A 17657-nucleotide genomic window follows, 5' to 3' on the forward strand; every position below is an offset into this window, starting at 1 on the left:
TAGGTATTTATTATGATTTTTTCAAAAAAAAAAAAAAAAATGACTATACTTAGTTGGGACAAAGGGAGTGCTCCGTATTTTATCCCCGCAACTTAATTGGTGATATAAATTTGATAATATTCCGTATTTTAACTCCGCAACTTAATTGGTGATATAAATTTGATAATATTATTGAACTATTGACAACGTGAGTCCCACTAAATTCCATCACTCAATAATTTTAACTCTCTTCGTTAAATCTTTTACCATAAAATTATGCACGTGTCGTTAGGGATGCTTTAATTACGTTAATCATTTATATATGCAGCACCGACAGCAATAGATTTTGAAGGAAATGCAAATATAAAATCGAACTAATCAAATTATGGCTCCGCAAAAGAATTTAAACAGAGTAAGATTTTCAATTTAAAACGTTTACCTTTCGTTATTTCAATGAATATAACAGAGCATCACTGAGATTTGTGATTTACTTTTACATGTAATTAACCCCCAAAAAGACAAAATAGGAAGTTAACATAACATTATCATGTGTATCAGTCCAGACCACAATAATACCTTGAACTCGAATTAAATACTTTAAATAGCTGGCATAACTTGAATAACGTGTGTTGGCGCGCGTTAATGATGCGATTATTGGTTTAGTTACTTTACATATGTTATTGTCATTATACATATCCATATCCAACTGTGCTTGTGGAAATACAGCTAAAACAAAACTCCTTAACTTCTATTGATTATTTTTCCTTTTAGGAGAATATTATACTAAGATTTAGCTTCCCATAATGAGATTTTTAGGTGAAGAAAATGAAACAGTACTAGATTGTTTTCATTCAAATAGCATCATGTGACATCCCCCTAATTCAACCAATTCAACGAATGAAGCAATATGAACAAGAACAGCCACATGCAGTTCATAATTGGTTGTTCAAAATAACTGATGAATTGTAATCCAAGCATAGCTAGGACACAACAGGGCAACCTTGTACCATAACCCCGGGAGCCGTTGGGCAGGAGGCGTAGGGGCAGCCGTCGAGGTTATTCCCCCACCACTCTATCCCAACATCCTCCAGCCCCAAACACAGATACAACAGCACCCCCATGAACGCCAGCCCCGCGTCCAGCGCCCCCGACAGCACATAATTGTACCGCTGCCACATCACCGGCCTGTACCGGAACACCACAAACCCGGACAGAAACCCCAGTATGATCCACGACGTGTAGTTCACGGCCGTCGCCGGCGGCATCTGCCCGCACGCCCCGATCAATATAGGCATGTTCACCAGCCTGATCCACTCCTGCCCCGGGAACGCCTTGCTCGCCGCCCACACCATCACCGGCGCCACTGCTCCCCCGAGGAAGAACCAGTTGACCGCCCCGTACAGGCCTTGGTCGCCGAACATCTTCCTCGGCCCGATCAGGCCCCACACCACGGAGGCGTCGTAGAAGACGTGGTCACCCGGGCACGTCCACACGCTGTCCGCGGATTGGTCGCAGATCCCAGGGATGGACTCCATTAGCCACCACGCCGTGGTTAGGTAGACGACGGCGGCGATGAGCGTCCCCACCACCTGCGCCATGAACATTGTTCTGGGAGGGATCTTCATGTAGTGCCCCAGCTTGAAGTCTTGGAGGAAGGTGATGGCCTGCGTCATGCTGATGTAGCCGTATACCTTGAAGCACATGTTGGCCACCGGATATCCCGGGTAGATGTATCCGATTATGTACTCCGTGATTATGTTCAATCCTGGCGTCTGTAATTATATGCAGAAAACATGATAAGAACACACATTTTAGATCATTTTTAGTCATATAACTTTACGATACATTAGTTATCTATCTTACCAAACTGCCCCTAGACGACTACTATTTGTAGGAGACTAATAGTTAGTGTATGGTACAATTAGGGGATGACCTGGTTTGTAATGGCGGTGATGATGCCGATGGGGAGAGTGAAGAAGATGGCGATAACGCAGGCAAGGATGACGCCCCACCATGGAAGCTGAAGCTGCTCGTTGTAGTACTCACAAGCGAAGATAGTAAGTGTTACGTTTCCGACGAGAATGCACCAAAACCACCACTCTGGTACTTGTCTGTATTTGCTCATCAGCTTCGTGTGTATGTCCTTTTCCTTCTCACTGAAACTCGATTTGCTCTGCTCCCATATTTCCCTGCACCATCCGAAATCAATCTTGAGATGGTCTAAATAGGTGCTTACTGTTAGTCGAAATAGGTAAAAGAAAAAATTATACTACTAATTTTGGTCAGTTCTAGACTTCGAAAATTGAATCATGAAAGAAGAAAATATCACAATTATATCATTTGTCTGATTTCTAGTGAAATATGCGATAATATGTCAGTCGATTTTAAACACGCCACTCATCACATAAACATGTAGTATCACTCTAAATAAGAGAGTTAACATACTCATAACACTTCCAGGTGCTTAAAACCGGTTGCCATATTATCGCATATTTTGCCAAAAATGAGGTGGAAGGGATAATTGCAAAATATTTATCTTCCGTAATTTCAATTTAAGATTTTGAAAAGTATGAGACGGACCAGAATTTGACTATCTAAACGTACCTTCCATGGAAGAGAATGACGTGGACGATGGTGGCGCTGAGAGCGGCGAAGCCAACGCCGTAAGTCATGACGAAGAAAGTGCTGAGGTGGAGGTGGCCCTGGCGCTGGTAGGCGTCGTTGTCGAAGTGGAAGTTGGAGTCGATGATGGAGGAGATGTTGTAGATCTGGCCGGAGTCGGTGAAGAGATCATTGGAGAAGATGGGGAAGACCTTGGCGTCGTAGATGTTGCACCAATAGCTGATCGGTGTCACCACATACATGATGATGAAGAAGCCAGCAGCGACGTTGGCGGTGGCGAACCAGGGGCTGGCGAGGGGGCTGCCGAGGTAGGAGGAGATGCTGGACCAGTCGAGGCCCACGGCGGCGATGCCGAGGCCGTGGAGGCCGGAGCCCAGCTGCTGAACAAGGACGGATTGGGGGAAGATCCAACAGATCCAGGAGATGGAGGTGAGCATTTGGAAGAGATAGCCGGGGAAAATGTAGTAGGCGAAGCTGCAGATGAAGGCGATCACGAAGAACTGAGTGCGGCTCACTCCGCCTTTCTCACGCTCGTCTTTCTCGTGCAGTGCCCTGTTCTACATATATACTTGCATCACTACGTTTCTTTTAAATTCTACACATTAATATCTTTCCCAACTGCAAAGACACATTTCTTTAAATTATACTCCAAAAACTACAAAGTTTGGTCGATTTTATCAATAATAAAAAATTGTCGGATTATATTATAACTTTGACATTTTTTTCTATTATTCAATCCCGAAAAATTCTAGCATCCTACATGTTTAATTTAAGTTTATTGATGTAGTAAGTCTTGTCACTTATATATGTAAAAATTCAAAATCTGATTTACTATGTGTATTAAATGACATCGTTTGAATAGCTAAATATTGTCAATCATGTGTATTTTAGATCTTCCATATCCTGCATATATAATTTTCCAATGAGAATATTCACATGATTGACCATATATAAAGATTACTACTACACTATAACACGCATCCAAACGGTGGCATGAAAAATGTCTCCCCAATATCACTAAAAAAGATTTGTGACATTTTGTGATGGGTAATTATTATTCATATCATAAAAACAGAAACTTATCCAACATTTACTTATTCTTTATATGCAATAAAAGTACTTCTATATGTGGGAATCTGAGGTGTAACTAAATTTGGTGGCACATTTCTCAGTGTCACTAAAATTACAAGTTTGTTGTTATTTTTGGCATATATAAAAGTTAATACTCCATCCGTCCCAAGGAAGAAGACCCCTTCTTGGGACGGCACGAGATTTTATGCATATTAATTTTAAAGTGTTTAAAAAGGGAGAGAGAAAGTTGTTGGGTGTTTAAAAGTATGAGAGATGAATAAAGTAAGAGAGATAAAAGGTTGTTGATGTTTAAAAGTAGGAGAGATGCAAAAAAGTACTCCCTCCGTCCACAAAAATTCGTCCCAGTTTGACCAGGCACGGGTTTTAAGAAATATAATGGAAAGTGAGTTGAAAAAGTTAGTGGATTGTGGGTCCTACTTTTAAAGTATTAGTATTATAATAAAATGTGAGTATGAATGAGTTAGTGGAATATGGGGTCCACTACCAAAAATGGTAAAAGTGAAATGGGACAAATTTTGGGGGACGGACGGAAATGAAAAACTGGGACAAATTTTCGTGGACGGAGAGAGTAAGTGAAAGAAAAAGTTGTTGGGTGTTTAAAAGTAGGAGAGATGAATAAAGTAAGAGAGGGAAATGATTATTGAGTATTTTAAATATTTTCTAAATAAGAAAGGGGTCATCTTAGTTGGGACGGACGAAAAAAGAAAGTGGGTCATCTTCGGTGATGGGACGGAGGGAGTAATTTAAAATAAGATGGCTAAAAAGATCTTGTCTACTAGCTAGCTAACTATGATCCTGGAAGAAAACAATTCCTCCATCATTTTGGGGGTTGAATACTAGAAGTCATTACACTAAGGTAAAAAGTCCCAAATATTCATGTTTTACTTATTTTATAACTTTTCTGACATTTGGGATCGTTCATGTAAAAATATCACTCGAAATGAATGTTTTGAAAACGGGATGGAATCGTGCTTGGTCATATCGCTTGTGAAATCATCACTTTATTATCTTTAATTATATCTATCAATCTTTTTAACAAATTAGTAGTAATACAGTAATAAATAACATATTTTAAATACCTAACGAATAAATATTGATCTAATTATTCTTTTTATAGTTATAGTAGTAAAAAAATTACGCAACATAAATAAAATGTTCACAAGATTGGCAAAAAATAAAAGTTAATTTTGGGGATATTTCCTTATATATAAGAGTATGGTGCGCGCAAAAGCCTCAGCCATAGTAATAGAGAAGAATATCTCCCAACTATCTTAACGTATATATATTCATATGGTGTATAAAAAAAAAAGCATTCAAATTTGTGGAACGCAACTTGCGTCTTTCTATCTATTAGTTTCGTCACATGACAGCAGCATATAATACCAAAAAAACAATAATATCAAAACAAGACGATGTGTCAAGGAGCGAAAACAATTATACATATTGGCGGGCACACATTGAGGATAACTGTTTTCTCATATTTTATAGTGTGGATTAATGATTATGCACATCACACAAAGTATATTTATAGTATAAATTATTTTTCAAAATTATCAAATTCAAAATTTGGCATAATCAAAATTAAATTTATGTGTCCACATTCTCCATTATAGAAATGGATTTGCTAGGTCTATATGGATCGATATTATTAAAAAAAGAACTTGCCTGAAGAGAGAGACTTGGACCAAGTTAGCCGGCCACCACATAGCCGCTGGTTCCACCAGATATCTTCTGTATATGCCAGCCCATCCAAACCCCAACACCTACCATTCAAACCTAATTCAATAACTATGTTTTGTCTTTCATGTATTTGTATTTGATTAGTTTAGTGTAATTAAGTACCTGGGTGGTGATGACAACGATGAGCGAAATGGAGAAACTGATGTGCTTCTGATAGAACACCTTCACTGCGGTGACGATATGGATGGCGTAGACCGTTCCAGCCCCGGAGTTGGCGAAGATGGTGATGAGCACATGCTCCTTCACATTGAAGGCCCCCGGGTTGAGCGTGAACTCCCACCGCCTCCCCTTAAAGAAGACGCGGTCCGTGATCTTGGCGGCCATCAGCTGCCCCAGCGGCACCACCGCGATCTGCGCGGAGATGGCGGTGATCGAGAGGGGCTCCGTCCGGTACCAGAAGAACTGGTTGAGGAAGGAGAGGAGCACACACGACAGCGTCCCCAGAAACCACATTCTGAAGGTCAGCACGGGCAGACTCGGGTCGTCTGAGGTCGACACCGTCAGGGCCACCTGCTTGATCGGTGAGTTCTCCGCCTCCACTTCATCACTCTGCGTCACTGATACTAATAATATAAACACAAGATTCAGTTTCAGATTCAGATTCAGATTCGGATTCGGACTCAGTTTAATTAATGAATACCATCAACTTACATAGAGGGGATGTGATTTGATCATCGGATGAATCTGCTTCCATGTTTTGTTACCTAAAGGGATCAAGAAGTTGAATCTTGGGAGAATATGGAAGGAATCAGCTGTTCTAGTATTTTACTTACTCCATAATTGAATTGATTGGAGATGATGTTGAAGGTTTAGTTTGGTGTGGGTGTAGATATTAATATTGTTAATTTGTATATTGACTAATAGCAATCTGCATGTGCTAAATGGCTTAATCATTACTACTGCATTATTTAACTTAATTATAATGCTACATCATGGTCCGCATGTAGTTAAATGTATGATGTTGACTTGTCAATTTTTTGGTATATTATATTATATCCAAGCCAATTGCTATATTTAAATCATAATATCTTTAACACTTATTCTCTTTTTTATACTATGGCTTTTGATTGATAATAGCTTTCAATTTCATATTTTAGACAAATAAGATCACAAATATTTATCATAACTAGCGATGTAAATAACTAGCGATTGATGTTTATTAATCAAGGCCAACAATAATCACACATTTATCAATTTCAGTTTGGCCTGAATTTACTAACAAATGTTATATTTTCTTAGGCATCCTATAATTTTGTCCAATACTATATGATAAAAGTTAGTTGCTGTATGAAATCTTTAGTTATAAGCTTATAACATAACAAAACTAAAGTTGACAAATGCATAATAGTAACTTTTACTTGATTGACGCGTGGGAGTACTAAAAACATTGCTAGATGGGTCACAAGAGATGTAATTTGGGCCTACGGGCTTTATGGGTCACTCTGGCAACTAACTGAAGCCCAATTTCGAAAGATTTGAAATCTTAATTACCAAAAAAGAGTGACATGGAGCCACACAATTAAATGATTTATTTATATAAAAAAAAACAGAAATGCAACATCACAATTCAGAAATTAAGCTATAAACAACCACTAAATTTGTTAGCTTCAATAAATGAGACTACCCACAAGAAACATCTAAAAGGGAACCCTTAGTTGGAGAATACAAGCATTCTTCTCCTCTTAACAAATTCCCCTTCATACACAGAAAGAAAACAAAATTATTATATATCAATATATAAATATATACTCCAACACTCAATTTCTCACATCATCTAAGAGACTAAGACTATGAGCCTTTGTATCAGTTTAGTCATCAAACTCAATGAGACATTGTCACAAGTTTGCACATTGAAGGGCATCACCAAAGTTGAGAGGAAATGAAGTAGAAGGTTGAAAGCTGTTGAAACCGACATTGCCATAACCCTCGCCCCCGTTGGCTGCACCCTGCCCCGTCATCTGCAAGAGATGAATGAGAGACGAGAACATCTCATGACGTGTAACAGAACGCGTCCCCTGCAAACAACAACTTACGTAAGCAACAACGAAGATTTGATAAAAAAATGGCAAAGCCAAGTCTTTTCCAATACTGCTTGTTTAGGTTTTTACCTCAGCCTCCACCATGAAATGAGCCCATATCTTCTTCGTCTCACGAGCTTCCATCTCCCCCTTCAAGATGGTCAACCCAAAACCTCGAATGATCTGTACGATCTCCAAGAAGAAGCCCTGTTCTTCACAGAGGATCTGCAAACAATGTCTAAATTTGCTTAGTTTTCTTGTTGATGGTTAAGCTTCTAATTGAAATCTTGAAATCAACTGATTACCTCTATAAGCATCTGACCGGATTTGCTAAGGTCCTCGATTATCAGTGGACAAACCATAGCATCATTGCCAACTTCATACGCCCACGTAACTCCACCATCACCACCATTGTTGGACTGATTTTGACAGGCCTCCATGGACTGTAATGATATAAAACAATTGGAATTAGTACTTATGCATATGCTAAGGGCTTGTAAAAAGGCAAAGATGGAAGGTTCAGTGTCACATATAACTAAATAGTCTATGTTTTACCTTTGGCTTAGCAATCTCTTTAAGACTTTCAGCATGCTTGCTGAGACTCTGCATGAAGTTCAAGTGTCGGATGGTTCGTTCCAACAAACGATCAATGCTCATCTGTTGTATAAGCAACAAACTATGTCAAGAAGGTAATTCTATAATTATATGTGGATAGATAGATATGGTAAATTTATGTTCTTTCTAACCTTCTCTCCATTGGGAATGAGCTCCCTCAACTCTCCAAGCCGGTCTTGGATCATCTGTCGATCTTTTGGCCTTGGTTTGCTCCCCGGTTTAGCCTTCTTCTTCTTGGTTTTCACCTGTTCCTCATGCCTCCTTGAAGTACTAGCATCCAGTGAACAACTATCATCAACACATGAACGCGGCTCCTTACTAACTTGACTATTCTTTGCCTCGGGGTCATATGGCTTCAGTATCCCATCAAGTTTCACTTGGCTTTGGCTCCATGAGAAGTTGCCGGTTCTTCTTCTCTTAGCAGCTGACAATGGCTGATCCTCAAACGAACAAGGGCTGCTAGTATCCAAAAGATGGTCAAGGCCTAACTGGGAGAACAAACTGTTGGACTTGCTCCCAACATTATTCTGTGAGATACATTCAGATCCAGTCCACGCCACCGGGTTTTTCTCAACAGGTTCGACCCTCATTGAACACTTAGCATCATCATTTGATCTCAAGGCATAAGTCACTGAACTTTGTAATGAATTGGCTGGTAGAGAAGTTGTAGTTGTTCCACTCGAACTTGACCCCTTCATTAGTCCACCAGACTGTGAGAAGCCATAATACTCCTCCACAGTTAGTAAGCCAGAGAGTTTCTCGGTGGGAGTTATGATAGACGAACTAAGATCTTGAGCGTTGGAAATGTCTTTTGGAAGGATAAGAGGCGCGTTCGAGCTTGAATCTTTGCAAGATTGTTCGTCTCTTGGCTCGGACAAGGGCGATGGATGAGGCCAAGAAGAGGTCAGCATTGAACAATCATCATAAGCAGCACAATCAAGGAAATTGGTAGAATCGAATAGCAGATCTGCTCCCATCAAATTCTCAGAATGGAAAATGCCACTCGAAAACGATGAATCAGGATGCAAAGAACAAGAATCAAAGAAATGGCTATCTGAATGAGTCTCATTTCTTAAAGCTTCAATCCCATCCATTTCTCTGAAAACTTGCTGCACTTGATCCACAAACTCTTTAATCTCAGGATTCTGCTAACCACCAAAAAATTGCAGATTTGTTAAAAAGAGTCTCCAGAAATCGACTTTGTTTCATAGATAGAGTTGATACAAAAACACTAGTAACCTTGTGAGTTGATCCAAGCTCCACAACTCCCCACGTTTCCACTGAGATTACAGCAATAGTCTGCAACACAAATTGGATCAATTCCTATTTGGAGAAGATGATGATATCTAATATTTCAAAAAAGTAAACAAACATCATTCATTTCTTGAAAGCACACACCTTTATCCCCATAGAGAATTGGCAAAAGAACTCAGAATCATCCTGTGCCAACAAATTCATTTTTCAAGTTAGAAGAAAGATCACATTAAGGGGAAAAAAAAAAACTTTAATGACCAATAGATACCTGGAAATTGTTAAGACTATCAAATGATACTGCACAATTTCTCCCTTCATAAAAAGCATCTAAATCCAACCATAGATGGTTTTTGGCAAATGCAGTTTGGCCAATTACCCTGCAGAGTAATTTGCATTATATTTCCTATTCAAGAAACAAATGTGGGGTGATACAAAAAATTAAAGAACCATAAATAGCTTACCCTCCTCCAACCACATGTGCTTGCATAAGCATAGATTCAATCAGCGCTCCAATTTGTTCTTCATAGTAGCAATCTTTCAATGTCAATAGTCTAAATCATGCACAAAAAAGTTCCAATAATTGCTAAGTTAGTCAAGGTTAAAACAAGATAAGAAAAGAAAAAAGTTCAAAACTTGAAATCTAGATAGAAGAATTAGTTTGTCTTTAGCAAGATTGCAACCTGAGTTATATAGTAGCATTAGAAATTATAACCAAAAAAATTAGTGGAACACAGCTAATCATCAATCTAGTAACAGTATCCTTTTCGACAAAAAATTTGTTTGCGAAGAAAGGTAAGTAATTAGTAAAGGTGTTTACTTTTTTAGACAAACAAACAGAAAAAGGGAAAAACTTGCTTCATTAAAAATTTTTGTGGTACAATAAAAGTTCTAAACAGAAGCAATGAAACAATTTTACACATTTGAAAACACATGCAAAGGGAGAGGGGAGAGAGAGAGAGAGAGAGGATTACAATGAATTTGTCTGATCAAAACCCCAGAAAACTCCATAACACCATCCATAACTAGAGCAAAGATTTTTGAGGGTTTTCTTCATCATTGAATCAAACATTTCCGCAGGCATGTGTCGAAGAATGAAAATGCAAGAACGCCAAGTAAATAAATCTCTATCAATCAACTGCAAACCTCCAAAAAATTCTCCTTTTTTTAAATATATCTCCTTTGATTTCTTTATTGGTGTGGGAAAATAAGCTGAGAGCACAGAAAAATCAAGAAACACAAACAAATGCAGCCTTTTTGGAGGGGTGATTGATTAAAAACACAGGTGAAAATGAAAAAGCAATCTCTGGTGGAAGTGAAAGTGGTTTTGGAAGGGGGTTCAGATTAGGGTAGAAAAAGCAATCACAGAGATTTTAGAGGAAAGAATGAATGGTTGTGAGTGAGAATGGTGGTTTTTGAAGAGTAGAGAAACAGCAAGTGTAATAGTAGTAGGAAGATGAAGGTTGGATGTCTGTCTCTCAAGCTCAGAACCAAATGTCCAAAAGCTTAAAAAGAAGCCATCATAATGAGAGAAAAAAAAAACACAAAAACAGCAAATGCAGATTTTGTAAAAACTGTGTAGCTAAAAGTGGATTTAATACAAAGACCTATAGATATATATGTGTGTGTGTGAGAGAGGGGGAGAAAGAAATCAAGAAAAAAACCAAAATCAGATAAAACTTTAATTTCCAAGGGAGCAAAGATTTCCTCATTTATGTAAATGCATTTATGGAATCTTTATATCTGTCTTTAATGCCGGGTGGAATATGTTTGTGAAAGATACTCAGATGGGAATTGATCTCATTTTGCAAATTCTTTGTGTGACGTATGCCATACTATTTACGGTTCCATATGAATTCTTATTTTATTATTTGGTTGGGGATTTGAGATAAGAAATAATGATGAGTGATGTCGTAGTACTTGAGGTAGGTGAAATACCATTAATTAGATAAAAACTCGCAATATATTCATAATGGAAAATGCAATTACAAGAAAATGACCCAAATTAAATATAGATCTTAGTTAGTTTGACTATATAGTTACTTTCAGAACTATACAGTATATTCTATATTGTATGTAGAATGAGATCCAATGGTCTATACTTTATCATATCCCGTTTCTTGTGCTACTTACATTTTCACGTAACTTTTATTATTATTATTATTATTATTATTATTATTATTATTATTATTATTATTATTATTATTATTATTATTATTATTATTAATTTCAATTTGTTTAATTTATTTTAATTTTGTACTTATTATCAAGAATTTTTTGTACCAAATTAGGGCTTATAATATTTTTTATATTCTATTGTCATTTTTATTAAATAAAAATTTATTATTTTAGTTGGTAAATTTAGGATACATAATTTTAAAATTATATTTTTTCTTCAAATATGTCTTTTAGTTATGATAGATTTAATAAGTTTTATTTTCACACTATTAAATAATTTAGGAGAAGTACAAAACATTAGTATACCAGATCTCATTCAATGTATCGTTGTGTTTCCACAATAGTAGATGTCGTTAGTTTAGTTTTATTTTTAGTTATGGTGATTATTTTAGTTTGTACTCAATGAATTATAATGAAAATAAAATATATTCAGCATACAAAGGATATAGGAATAAAATTAAAAACATGTCAAAAAAGGATACATGAAAACAAAGAAAAACTAATTAAGTTGCTAAAACTATACCCACCAAAAAGGAGTTTTGGTTACAAAAATTAATTTGCTTGTTTACACTCTCCTTATTATATGGTGTATCTGATTTAGAGCTAAAAGCGTATGTAATACTATGGTACTATAAAAAAAACTGGGTATAATTCATACAAACGCTTACTATACCTATAGTATGCTTAAAACTTTAAAGAATAATTGTGATTTAATATTATACTATAGATAAATATATTTTTTTATAAAATAAAATATATTTGGGTTTTTTTTATATTATGATAAAAAAAATGACCTGCATTTTATCTTTATTGATCTATCTATTATTTAATCTAATTGACCTATTTATTAAAAATATCAAGGCCAACCCCCCCCCCCCCCCCCCCCCCCCCCCCCCAAAAAAAAAAAATTAGAAGCAAGAGATTATTATGTACTATTTCTTATGAATTATAATCATACTTGTAAATTTAAGGTTGACTTTTGAAGAATTCGAAGGGCTAGGAAAAGCATGAATGATGAAATTTATCAATATTATGGTAGTAATATTTAAAGCAAATCCCCAACATCTCAGCACCAATGCTATTATGTCCCTTTCAAAAGTTCTCAACAAAGGATCCTTCAAATTTTAGTAGTGGCCAGAATATAATGGCAAATGTCCATTTCATCAATTATTACATTTAGAAAGGAAATTTACTAACAAGTTGAAAAACATAGAGAGCGCAGACCAGATAATTATGACAATCATATTTATTTATAATTAAATAAATTTAAATTACTAAGCAAATGAGTGTAATCTTACGATTCTTTGGAATTATTAAAAAATTATTCTCTTGAGTAACTATCATTAAAAAGGATATCGTCTTTCTCTTCAGGAATTTAATACGGCGAATATCCATGATTAAAGTTTATTTAAGGCTTTATTATAGGCAATGGTGATCAGCCAAAATTAACTTTATTTTTTTCCCCAATGTTTCTTCCTTACTTAAAACTTAAAAGTGAATGTCAAGTTTCTCGATAAAGTAATAGGAGTAGTTTACTAACCAAAATAAAGAAACAAGCTTCAATCTCATTTATTTCTCTTTTCTGTAATAGTTTACTACTCCATAAAAGAAAGAAACAAGCTTCAACTCATTTCTTTACTCTTTTATGATTCCCTTAATGTTGGGTTCTAGCAGCATCTATTAATCTAATTTACCATATTATGAATCTAATACATAAGATAGCATGATTAATATAGGAAAATGCTTATATATCAATTAGTATAAATTAATCATAATGGAAAACTAATAAAAATAGTTACTACTACTATTTCATTTTGGATGAAATCATGGAAATAATATTTCCTCATCTTCACTAGTGTAAAAACATTTTCACCAAACTTACCAAAAATATCACCTCGGTGGGACCCACTTCGAGTATGTCTACGTAATGTTACGACAATTGTGTTTGATGACGAGATTTTACCAACCGTACACATAGAAGCAAGAAATAAAATATACTCCCTCCGTCTTATAATAGATGGCACACTTAAAATTAACACGAAAGTTTAGGTAATGTTGTGTTGTGTATTAGGTGAAGAGAAAAAATAGTACTATATTTATATTAATGTGAGAGAGAACTTTTTCCTAAAAAAGGAAATGTGATATTTTTTATAAGATAAACTAAAAAGGAAAGTGTGACATCTATTATGGGAGTGATGGAGTAACTTTTAAATAAGAGAATAAAGTAGAGCTGTGGATCCAACTATAACTAACATAGTGCAAACAACACAATAATTTTGATTATCCAATTGAAGTCTCTAGGATTATTAGAAAAGCCGCTAGTCTGGGCTAAGCCCACTCTCAATAATTCCTTTACTTGAATGCAAATTGTCTAGGTGTTGTTCAGTCTTTAATCACTCCTAATTAGGTACTCCCTCCGTTCTATAGTAGTGGAGACATTTCTTTTTTGCACGGAAATTAAGAAAAAAATGTGTAATGTGGAGTATTAAATAAAAAGATATATAATAAAGAATAAGAAATGAAAAAGTAGAGAGAATATGACTCCACTACTATGGAACGTACCAAAATAATAAAATTACTCTACTATTATGGAACGGAGAGAGTATCTCTCTATTACACAAAACTATATCAACAAACCAAAATGGCAGTTAAGTAATTGAATTTGAAAAGTACAATTACTAGACTCGATTTATTTTAATACGATAAATACCTGCAAATGTACGGGGCTAGTTTACTACTATCTAAATAATCCAAAGAGTTTGATTTGATTTTTGAAACTATTGAACAAATTTGCAGTTCACTCACGTTACTAGAATTCAAAATTGATATAGGAAATTATTATACAGTTCAAACTTACAGGGTGGATATTGAAGATTATTACAATAGAAGCTTTATATTCTAAAATTTTATCTAATAAAATTTTGTACTATTAGATAGTAGTAGTATTTTTTTTTCCACAATAAGAATTCTATATTGTTACTTTAGTTCGCCCCACGATAAGAGTTCTATTTTATTTTTACTATAAATGGTAAGTAGGTCTCATAATCCATCAACTTATTTCATTCACATTTTATTATAAAACTAATATATATAAATGAGATTCATATTCCACTTACTTATTCAACTCACTTTTATTTACATTTCTTAAAACACGTATCGTAACAAAATAGAACTCTTATTGCGGGATAGGGGGAGTAATAATTTTTGTTACTCCTTTACACCTATAAAAATATATGCACTTTCTATTTTCGTTCGCTCCATGACCCAACTCATAACCCATATATATAAATTTATTTATAACTTATATTCACTATAACTCACTGTTAGAACAAATTAAACACTAATAATAATGAGTCTAAATTTTATAAGACTGAGAGAGTATTTTTCATCAAAGGATAATGGTTCCACATAATCCATCCTCTTTATATATATGCATTTGATTTGAAACCCGTATATATGCACCATGAAGTGAGAAGCATAATCTTGAAATGAAGATATGAGAAAAACTTGAGTGGAAAGAGAATAAATAGTGAGAAATAGAAATAGGGAATATTCCGGCGGGCGGTGGAGCACGAGGCCGCCCCGTCACCTTGGGAAGTGAGAATGCTTTTTGACAGCAATTGTTATTACTGTCGTCTCTGACTTTGGTGGGGTTTTATGGGATCATTTTCTGCCCCCCTCTATACTATGACTAGCCATAGCCCCCCTCCTCCATTCCTCATCATTCTTCTCTCTCTCTCTCTTCTTTTTAATAATATCATATTCCCAATTTATATTATCTTCATTAGTAAGTGCATTCGACTATCTAATAAAATTGTTTTTTTTTCTATAAATTGCGTATACAATTCGTATATTTGAATTTGAATGTAACGAAAAGAAACGATATGGGTTTTGAAAAATTTGAATCATCTTCAATACAGATATTTTATATACTTATTTAATCTCTTATGCAATAATAGCCAATTCTAGAATTAATGAATCACCCATGGGCTTTCTTAATATGCGATTTTCAACTGCAATAATTAAATAATGTAATGGATTTAATCTACACTGCTATCCTTGCCCCAACCTAAAAACGCAAATTGCATGCTAATTAAGGGTAATTGGCAGTTTATAATCTCAGTTTTATCTCATTTCATCCAGAGCACCTAATTATATCTTCAAAATTTCAGCATATTTGAAATCATGTGGCAATTTTCTTGGCCCATTTTTCGACGGAGATAATTAAGCTTCACTATTCAATAGATTTTCTTGCAACCTTTATTCGATCTGAAAGTTGTTACCTCAAATCAGGGTATGTTTTCTTGTCAATGGAACACTTGTATGACCAATGATTTGATGTATGAAAATTTAAATTCGGCGCATAAATGAAGCATTCTTCGTTCATGATTTGATGTGTGAAAATTTAAATTAGGTGCATAAATGAAACATGGTACAATGTCACTTTTTAAAAGAGGTTAATTTAACTCTACATTCCTAAATTTTCGTCAATTCTAAATTTATATACTATCAACTTCAATAATCATTTGTAAATTAACAAATTATTGATTTATTCTTATTTTACAAACAATCAAGCTTTTGACACTGACCGACTGACGTAGTTTGATTACTTATTGGACTATATCAACCAAAATGACGTACTACTAACATTTTATTAGGCATCGAACAATATGATAATTACATGTTTCATATAAAATATTTTATTTTTATTTCAATTTCGTACAAAAAGTATTAAGTTTACATATTTCATACAAAAAGTTAACTTAGTGTTTCAAAATAATACATTCCGTTAAGTCCATACTAATAATGTTACTTCCAACTACATCATACGCACAAAAAATTTCATCAATATTTCAAATTTGTACAAAAAGTTTAAATTAAAACTTTCCATTAATTATTTCAAACACAGTTGTTTTTATTACTCACAAAAATGAAAAACACATAGAAAAAAAAATCACCACTCTTCACCATCAAGTTAGCGAATTGCATTTTATTGTCGAAGCAATGAAGAATACAACTAAAAAGATATTGAATTTTTTTTGTAAAAATTAAATATTGACTTATTGACTGTTTGGAGCTCAAATTAACCATTTTATAAATATGAAATATGAAATTATATTATACTGTGCTCTATAAAGAATACAATAAGAAAATAGAGTATATATAGAGACAAATTTTTTTTAAACCACGATCAATTACTGGAAGAATTAATATTGAATGTTATTTTTTTTAGAGTGAGTAATTGTATTAAATCTCTAATTATTCTTTTGTTATGATGATAAGTTGGACAAATTATAAACTAACTAACGGTGTTTAAAATATTTAATGGAATGTATTAATTTAAAACACTAATGTAACTTTTTGTATGAAATATGTAAACTTAATACTTTTTGTATACTAAATTGAAACAAAGGTCAAACATTTTGTATGAAACATGTAATTACCCCACCAATATCACATTATACTAAATTAAATAATTTCATTTGTTTAATTATTTATATTAAGCAACACAAAAATCTTAATTGGATGCAAAATTAGGACAACTCAATAGTTTGATAATCTCATACAAATTTCAAACCTAGAATACAAAATCAGAATTTGAAAAAAGTCCAGAAATTTACAAGGAAATTCACCTTTAAAATAGTACACTACTACTCCTCATGCAACGACTCTAATGTATGGGATGTAGCGAGAGTTATCAGCTTTTCATTAGAAGAAACTCACACAGTAGACAACGACAAAATGTAATCAAGGGGAATGTTTGATTTATTATTGTATTTAATTTTACAGTACATTAAATTTCAATAAGAAGTTAGTAAACTTGGGATTATGAAGTATCTACCAATTTCATTGTATATATCTAACTCCATTAGAAAAAATATTCACACCAAAGCACCAAGAAACGGAAGCAACTCTGCGCTAGTTTATGGCCGAACCCTACAGCAGAATTTTTGTTCCAATTAGTAAAGTTAGAGTTAAAATCTACATAAACTTTAATTTTAAGAAAAAGGAGACAATAATGGATCCATACTACGGCAAGTTAATTACCAAAGCATTCAAAATTTAGAGTTTATTAACTAATCACGAACAATATTTTTTACATTGGGATTTATAATGGACTAAATTAAAAACAAAGTCACCAACAAACATATATGGAGTACT

At 34.5% G+C, this 17657-nt stretch overlaps 2 protein-coding genes across 2 annotated transcripts; both read right to left on the reverse strand.

Moving 5' to 3' along the window:
* Nucleotides 1-796: 796 nt before the first annotated feature.
* On the reverse strand, nucleotides 797-6245 carry LOC125215321 (oligopeptide transporter 7-like). Its single transcript, XM_048116709.1, has 6 exons — nucleotides 6085-6245; nucleotides 5536-5996; nucleotides 5359-5456; nucleotides 2584-3153; nucleotides 1913-2168; nucleotides 797-1751 (listed from the first exon to the last, which is right to left on the reverse strand). Exons 1-6 carry the CDS (start codon nucleotides 6125-6127, stop codon nucleotides 960-962), a joined length of 2220 nt encoding a protein of 739 aa, XP_047972666.1. The 5' UTR covers nucleotides 6128-6245; the 3' UTR covers nucleotides 797-959.
* Nucleotides 6246-7007: 762 nt separating this feature from the next.
* Nucleotides 7008-10828, reverse strand: LOC125211907 (transcription factor bHLH157-like). Its single transcript, XM_048111869.1, has 10 exons — nucleotides 10292-10828; nucleotides 9782-9871; nucleotides 9589-9697; nucleotides 9465-9506; nucleotides 9306-9365; nucleotides 8198-9211; nucleotides 8007-8108; nucleotides 7757-7894; nucleotides 7542-7676; nucleotides 7008-7448 (listed from the first exon to the last, which is right to left on the reverse strand). The coding sequence occupies exons 1-10, from the start codon at nucleotides 10399-10401 to the stop codon at nucleotides 7269-7271; spliced, it is 1980 nt and encodes a 659-aa protein (XP_047967826.1). The 5' UTR covers nucleotides 10402-10828; the 3' UTR covers nucleotides 7008-7268.
* Between the last annotated feature and the right edge of the window lie 6829 nt (nucleotides 10829-17657).

This window comes from Salvia hispanica, chromosome 3 (assembly GCF_023119035.1).
Source record: "Salvia hispanica cultivar TCC Black 2014 chromosome 3, UniMelb_Shisp_WGS_1.0, whole genome shotgun sequence".
NCBI classification, from domain to species: Eukaryota; Viridiplantae; Streptophyta; class Magnoliopsida; order Lamiales; family Lamiaceae; genus Salvia; species Salvia hispanica.